This window comes from Engraulis encrasicolus, chromosome 5, assembly GCF_034702125.1.
Source record: "Engraulis encrasicolus isolate BLACKSEA-1 chromosome 5, IST_EnEncr_1.0, whole genome shotgun sequence".
NCBI classification, from domain to species: Eukaryota; Metazoa; Chordata; class Actinopteri; order Clupeiformes; family Engraulidae; genus Engraulis; species Engraulis encrasicolus.
The window spans coordinates 17158075-17165343 of NC_085861.1; the positions used below are offsets into that span (position 1 = coordinate 17158075).

The following is a 7269-nucleotide window of genomic DNA, read 5'->3' on the forward strand; positions in this document are numbered from 1 at the left end:
GTTTTAATAAGATACATATGATCGTGGTTATGATAATACTAATATGTGACAAAATGTCCTTAATCGCCAACATTGTCAGACTGAATCGTAACAGGCAGTTATGGGAAACCTGAATTGTTGAAGCGAAATCGTATGTACTGTATGAAGTGTATGAAGTCTCATCAGACCACATGACATGATTCCAGTGATCCATATCCTTGGTCTGTTCATCTCTCTTGAGACCAAGATAAACAAATTTGCTTTAGATGGCGTCAAGCATGTGTGGTGGTAAACAAGTGAGTTTTACAAAAAAAGTGCATCATCTGGCTAGTCAACCATGGTTGTGGGACTGACATGGTTTGGGGATGTATGGATGCCGTCAACATTGGAAATCTGAATTACACCTAAAGAAGCATGCATGTCAACATGCACTGTGACTACAGAAGCAGATCATGATACTCTCCATAGGATTTCATTCAAAACTCACACCCATCTATTTTAGCCAGGTGCAGACTCAAAATGTACAATTTCAATGAAATGAAAGGTTGAAACACACACCGATGACCTCCCTTTTAATCCCTTTTCATTTCGAAATGAAAAAATGAATGTAGTGGCTGCCAAAGGTGGTTCAACAAAGTATTAAGCAAAGGCTGTGAATACTTTTGTAAATATGATTCCTTTGTGTTTTATTTTTTTAAAATAAATTTTCAAAACTGTCAAGACAACTTTTTTTCCACATGGTCATAATGGAATAATTTGTATAGGAATTTGACAACAGAGATTCATTTGTGGCATTTGGAATAAAGCTGTAAGATAATAAAATGTGGAAAAAGTGAAGCGCTGTGAATACTTTCCGGATTGACTGTACAAGTACAGTTTTATGTTAATTTAGAAAAGTCCGGAAGTGAAACACAAACACAATACATTTTATTTTTTTAAATGTCTGACGGACCAGTTTAATCGTAGGCTATCTGTTCAGGTAAATATTGTCAGAGGCGTGGCTGCCAAATTGATCCCCGTCACAGTCTTCAAAATCTTCGTCCTCCTGAAAGACAATGGTACAAGTATATCAGAATGTTTTAATACAAGAGGCAATGTCTTCATACGGTACGGTAAGTGCCATCTGAGATAGACTAGACTGCCTACTATAGACTGCCCACTATAGACATACTGTAGTTAGGGGGCAATATTCGCGTTTAGGTTAGGGTTGTGTGTGTGTGTGTGCGTCCGTGCGTACACATGTACTATGTGTGTGCTTGTATGCATGTGTGCGTGCGTGCATTCATGTCTCCCTGCTCATACAGTACAGTATGCGTGTGTGTATGTTACATTTATGTTACAAACAGCATCATCACTCAGTACCAGATAAATCCCGATCTGGCCTCCTCTGATGACAGCTGTGTTCTCGTACATGTCATATCCTCCGCCCTCACACCGCGCCTCATCCTCCTCTCTGCCGCCATATGACTTGGGCCCTTCAGGCCTCGTAGCAGAGGAGGAGGGCCCTTTGGCAGCCATGCCAGGCCTGCAGGAGACATACGTAGATACAACAGGACACACTCAACAGGGGACTTGGGAAAATGGGGCGATTAGAAAAGTGGCAAAACTTATGACAGCTTGCTACGTTTCTACAGTAACTACATGTACTGTAGACCAGTGGTTCTCAAGACAAGCTAGCAGTAGGCTACATTTGTAGCATTATTACATAGAAACATAGCTGAAGTCTAAACATAGCTGAAGTCACATTTTCACCAATGTAAATGTGAATAAAATGTAAGTGATCTGCATCAAAATTAGCAGTGTCAAATCAGCACCTTTTAACGGTCAATTTAGTTGAGAGGTGGTCCCTGAACATTTTTGGGGGGACAAAGTGGTCCTCGGTCTGAAATAGTTTGAGAAACACTGACGTAGATACAACAGGACACACTCAACAGGGGACTTGGGAAAATGAGGCGATTAGAAATGTGGCAAAAGTCCTGACAGCTTGCTACATTTTTGACATGCATAGTAGCTACATGTACTGTAGACCTAACCTATCCAGGACCTCATTTCTGGAAAGGATCCTTACTAGTATCCAGTCAGCAACCAAGTCGTTTGCCAATGGGAACCTGCATGCCAACCAAGTACCGGTATGTTGCTAACTTGGTTTTTGGCAATGACGCTGTCGAGAAATGCTATTTAGTTGTTTTCAATGCAATGACTCTTGACTCTGACGGGCTCTTCAGGCCTCGTAGCGGAGGGCCCTTTGACATCTATGCTTGGCCTGCAGGAGACATTGGCCACGTTTACATGATGTTTTTAGTTCCAAATTAATAATTCAGAATTAAATAGTTCTCTCAAGTTTACATTAAACTTTCACTTAATTCAGAAAGGTGAAGTGTTTACATAACGTTTTCAAAGCGGTCTTGAGCTTTATTCAGAATTAAATTGAGTTAATTCTGAACTAAATGTCTCATGTAAACGAGACCATATAGAACAGGACAAACTCAGCGGGGGACTAGGGGAAATGGGGCGATTAGAAATGTGGTAAAAGCCCTGACAGCTTGCTACATTTTTACAGTAGCTACATGTAGGCCTACTGTAGACCTATCCACAGGACCGTGTTTCTGGAAAACGTGGTTGCTGTCCGGTTAGCAACTTAGTCGGTTGCCAATGGGAAATTGCATGCAAACCAAGTAAGCTGCTAACTTGTTTTTTTTTGACAATGTCACTGTCGCGAAATGCCATATCTCTTTCTCAACTATACTCTGTGTAAGAAAATGTGTAAAATTGTAGGTCTCTAATTCAAGAAGAACAGTTTGGGATAGTATACACACTGTCTATATTTTGTACAATTTGAATTCTGCATATTTAATATAGTCCTCACTTGTCTGAGCTCAGGGCTGGTTCAGGGTATCCATCTGGGATCTGGGATCTCCTGGAATGTGGCAGGATAGGAATTGAAATTAAATATGCCAAATATAACTAAATCATTTAAGTAGGACCTGAATTTTAAAACAACCAAGGTTGCTATTACAGTTACCATTTGTCTTCAGAATGTGTTGTATGTGTTGCTGTATGTCACAGAGGCCTAAACAGCTGTAACAGTTATGTTTGCTGGTCCTAACAGTTTTTGTGAGCACAGTGTATACAGTAGGCACAGGCCACAGACAGTCCAGACACTTTGGGCGGACAAAAACGCAAACCGTTATACCGTTTGATATATGATAACAGTAAACATGAACCAGAGTTTTACAAATTACAAACAAAATTGAATTTGTGGGATAAAGTATGAGACCTATATTGATCCATATCCCAGTTTGAGGAATCACCATCCCTTGCTGAATCAGGATGACCAGACTTCCTAAAGGCAGCAGAATATTTATATAAATTATTAAGATGTGATGAAAGATCACAGCATTGCTCATCAGCAGTCATAACAATGTTTTTTTTTCTATAGCACAGTTGTTATATAGTAATTTCAATTTTCAAATAATTTCAAATACAATTGTAATTTCATTTGCAATTAGTATTGGGATAATTGTGAACAAACCTCCTTCTTGTGCAGCAGAAATACATAAAGCCACACAGTCCCAGGAGTCCAAAGACCACACCAATCCACATCCAAGGGAACACTGTGGAGCAAACATGGAGAATCATCATAGTGAGCATCATATTATAATGGGCTATAATTGGTGTTGGGAGGAATGGGATGGGAATGGGAATTAATGAGTGGAGGCAGTGTATTTCAAAATGCAATATTTATTTTTTAACCTTTTGGGCAACTCAAACACCGCCTCAAGTCCCTCTGAATGTCTAATTTGTCCAATTACAACACATGGGAAATAGTCTTAGAAATAAAAGTGTTTTGAACACTTGATTTCACAAAAAAGTGCTGGATACCTTTACCTCCTTTTATTGTCATTTCCTGGGTATCGACATCGTGCCCATTGGTTGCCATGCACAGCACTGGCTTGTGACTGGCCAGGTCTCCCTCCAGCAACAACTCAGATGACTGGACACTCCCTCTAGTGGTGACATTGGGAACCACGTCTGCTGGGAGCTCCATAGTGCCGTTTAGCTTCCATGTGACTGTGGCAGTGGGGTTAGCATCCACCTGGCACACACACCTCATCACCCCTCCCGTCTCTGAGCAGTAGGACTCTGGCAACACTATGGACACATCTGTGGCAGAGGAGGATGGAAGGAGTTGTAGGGATAGTGCACTTTCAATTCACCTGTATTAGAGAGGACACTACACTGCAGCGTAATCACAACAGCACAAGAAATGTGTGCAAAGCTGCTGAATATGAACAGTTAAAACAACATGTCATTTAAAAATGTACCCATCTTCATCCATCTTTTACACATTTTCAAAGCACCTCCCACCACATTCTCCATTATCTAACCACAATTTGTAATTGGAAGTTTTTCAAGAGTCACTTGAATAATTACATGTGACATTGAGAGACGTCTTCAGCGACTGTCTAGCCCCGAACGGGTTGTGAGCAGTGCAAGCAGCAGAGAAGGTCCTCTGGGCATCAGTGACGTCGATGTATCCAATGCTGGAGTTGACCTTGTGTGTGTTTTCCCCGTTGGTGATGACCCACTGGTAAAAACTGGGCCTTGGGTTGCTGTTGCTCCTGCACGATAGGGTGGCCACACTGTGCTCTGTGATGATGCCCCCGATGGAAGCCAGCGCCACATCCACTGGAGCATCTGCAAGCAGACGAAGACTTGGGGCAACATTTGGCAACACGAGAGCAACTACTACTTCTACTACAGCTACTAATACTACACACTTTTGTTACCTCTGCCAAGGAGGTTATGTTTTCGGTCACGTTGGTTTGTCTGTCTGTCTATCTGTCCGTCAGCAGGATAACTCGAAAAGTTATGCATGGATTTGGATGAAACTTTGTGTAGTTGTGGGAAATAACTAAATTAACAAGTGATTTGATTTAGGTGGTGATCCGGAGCACGATCCGGAACGATATATTTTTTTTAACGATTCTTCACCATTGCTGGATAGGGCGAATTTTGACTTTCCCGTTTCTAGCTCCATAAAGAAGGCAGAAAGACTTTAGAAAGTAGGGTGTAACTAGTCAAATGCTCTGTCAAACAGCTTCCTTGGCGGAGGTCTGCAATCTCTGAGTGCATTTCTAGTTTATGGTACATTCATTGCAGCTGTCATGTACAACTCATATCGTACGTGACTGTTTCATGAGCAGTGATGAGCAGAAAAGATTCATTATTTACAATGCAGTTCATATTCCAAATTACTTTGTTTTACCTGAATTATCACCCGGTTGAATTGGACAGGTAAAAACATCTGGAATATGTGACCCTAGACTTTTTGCCCATCACAGTTGCTATGAATGTATTAACAGTAGTGTTAATACACTCATTACGTTTTGTTTTGCTGAATCCTTGAAGTTGTGGTAAATTATTCGAACAGAGCAGCCTAAAGTTCTCATTGTATTTACTGAATGGCACAAGTGGGCTATTAGCCAGTTGTAAACTTTCTGTAATGCACATACGTCATATTAGCCCTACTTACACAAGATGTCCAAAGTGAGAGAGTTGCTTGTTGTAGCCAGTTGATCGCTGAACGTGCTGTGACAGAGGACATCTGTATGGTGTTGAGTATGTGCAGCGGTCACCCTGACAGTGGACATGGTCTCCCACATGTCCCCGTCTTGTTTCCCAGTGTGCACCTCGGGGGACATGGCAGCCAGGCCGCTCCAGTGGATGGAGGGGGGAGAGGGGGGGCAGGAGTGGAGGATGCTGCAGCTCAGGCTGAACTCTTCACCCTCCCTCACCGGGGACTTGGAGATGGATATCTGCAGTCTAGGTTTTGCTGTTGTTGGATAGAATTATGAATGAAATATTATAGGCTATTTTTTGAGAAAGAGGCTGCACCTTGCATAGGCTGTATTGTTTTTCTTTGCACAAACACACAAACGTGCCACAAGTACTGTATTTAATAGTGAAGCCTGCTCCAAGCTGAAAAATTGACTATTAAAAGGTTGCCATGCCATTTCTGAGGTAAATTAATCATTGTCGCAGCTCATAGCATAAATGATTTGCCATGTTTCAGAGTTAAAAAACATTCTCTTGGTGACATACAGTATATGGCCTGTAGGCTTGCCAGTCTGTAACCAACTAAAAGCTACAATGAGAGATGGGGAGGGGTTGGCACATGACGCAGGCCGGAATTGATCCTGGGTCGCCAGTGTAGCAGCCCAGAGCCCTACCATTAAAGCCACAGTAGGGTCGTGCCTCTTTAAGTTTTATGTTTTCATCAAGGCATCAAGGCTTACCACAAGTTCAGATGTATATAGCTTCTATAAATCACCTAGGCTCACTTACCTTGAGGCTTAATTTGGACAGATGGCTTGTAGTATTTATCAGTCTCAGGGTTGATAAGGGGAAACATCGTGATGCCATCAGACATCCTGACGTTGTCGATCCTGAGAGAACAGTTGCCATCTGAGGACCTCCCCGGCATGGAGGTGCGTCCTTCAAATCCATCTATAGCATTGCGGAGATTTTCCCCATCATGAACCACCGGCCACCTGGCTGTCTGGTGCTTGTACCAAATCACCCTGGTGTGGCTGCTCGTGTGGCAGGGAATCACTACACAGCTGCCCTCTACAGCCCTCACAGAGGACGGCATCTCAATGACGAAGCCCTCTGGTGTGCTAAACAAGCAGGCGGCTGTGGAGTGAACACACGCACACACACACACACACGCACTCGCACACGCACACACACAAATTTGTGAGGACTTGCAAAAGCATGTTATGCAAACATGTTATCACACTAACACGCATCAGCCATGGAATGAAGATTGAAAGTCTTTTCTACATGACCAATGCAAACCTATTATTACAGTGCATTGTAATTCCTCAAATATCACATGTGTGTGTGTGTGTGTGTGTGTGTGTGTGTGTGTGTGTGTGTGTGTGTGTGTGTGTGTGTGTGTGTGTGTGTGTGTGTGTGTGTGTGTGTGTGTGTGTGTGTGTGTGTGTGTGTGGTGCAACAATGTGTGGTGCAAGAATGAGAAGACGAATATACTGCATGGTAACGGCGTAGCTTTGTGGTGTCCTTGTAGAGCATACTAACAGCACAGCACAGATAACGTAAATGCCAAATCCTCACACTGTACACATGTGGTGGTGGTGGTAGTGGTGGTGCATAGGCCACATGGATGCCTCTCAGTTCTAGGAAACGAGCTGCATCATGGGCTTACTTCCTGTCATTGTCTCATCACCACAGACCAAACTAGTAACAGGTAAAGTACACAGATCT

General features: G+C 42.6%; 1 protein-coding gene across 1 annotated transcript; it reads right to left on the reverse strand.

Moving 5' to 3' along the window:
• Positions 1 to 933: 933 nt before the first annotated feature.
• On the reverse strand, positions 934 to 6634 carry LOC134448815 (sialoadhesin-like). Its single transcript, XM_063198474.1, has 8 exons — positions 6328 to 6634; positions 5516 to 5815; positions 4414 to 4677; positions 3868 to 4143; positions 3512 to 3593; positions 3257 to 3322; positions 1342 to 1504; positions 934 to 1024 (listed from the first exon to the last, which is right to left on the reverse strand). The coding sequence occupies exons 1-8, from the start codon at positions 6632 to 6634 to the stop codon at positions 947 to 949; spliced, it is 1536 nt and encodes a 511-aa protein (XP_063054544.1). The 3' UTR covers positions 934 to 946.
• Positions 6635 to 7269: the final 635 nt, after the last annotated feature.

What these genes read in the sequence shown, in the direction of transcription:
- LOC134448815 (XM_063198474.1), bottom strand. Translation starts at nt 6,634, where the DNA reads ATGCCGTCCTCTGTGAGGGCTGTAGAGGGCAGCTGTGTAGTGATTCCC. An exon ending in TGTCCAAATTAAGCCTCAAG is followed by an intron (nt 5,816 to 6,327) that starts GTAAGTGAGCCT and finishes ATCCAACAACAG; the next exon opens with CAAAACCTAGACTGCAGATA. An exon ending in TTCTGCTGCACAAGAAGGAG is followed by an intron (nt 3,323 to 3,511) that starts GTTTGTTCACAA and finishes TGCTGCCTTTAG; the next exon opens with GAAGTCTGGTCATCCTGATT.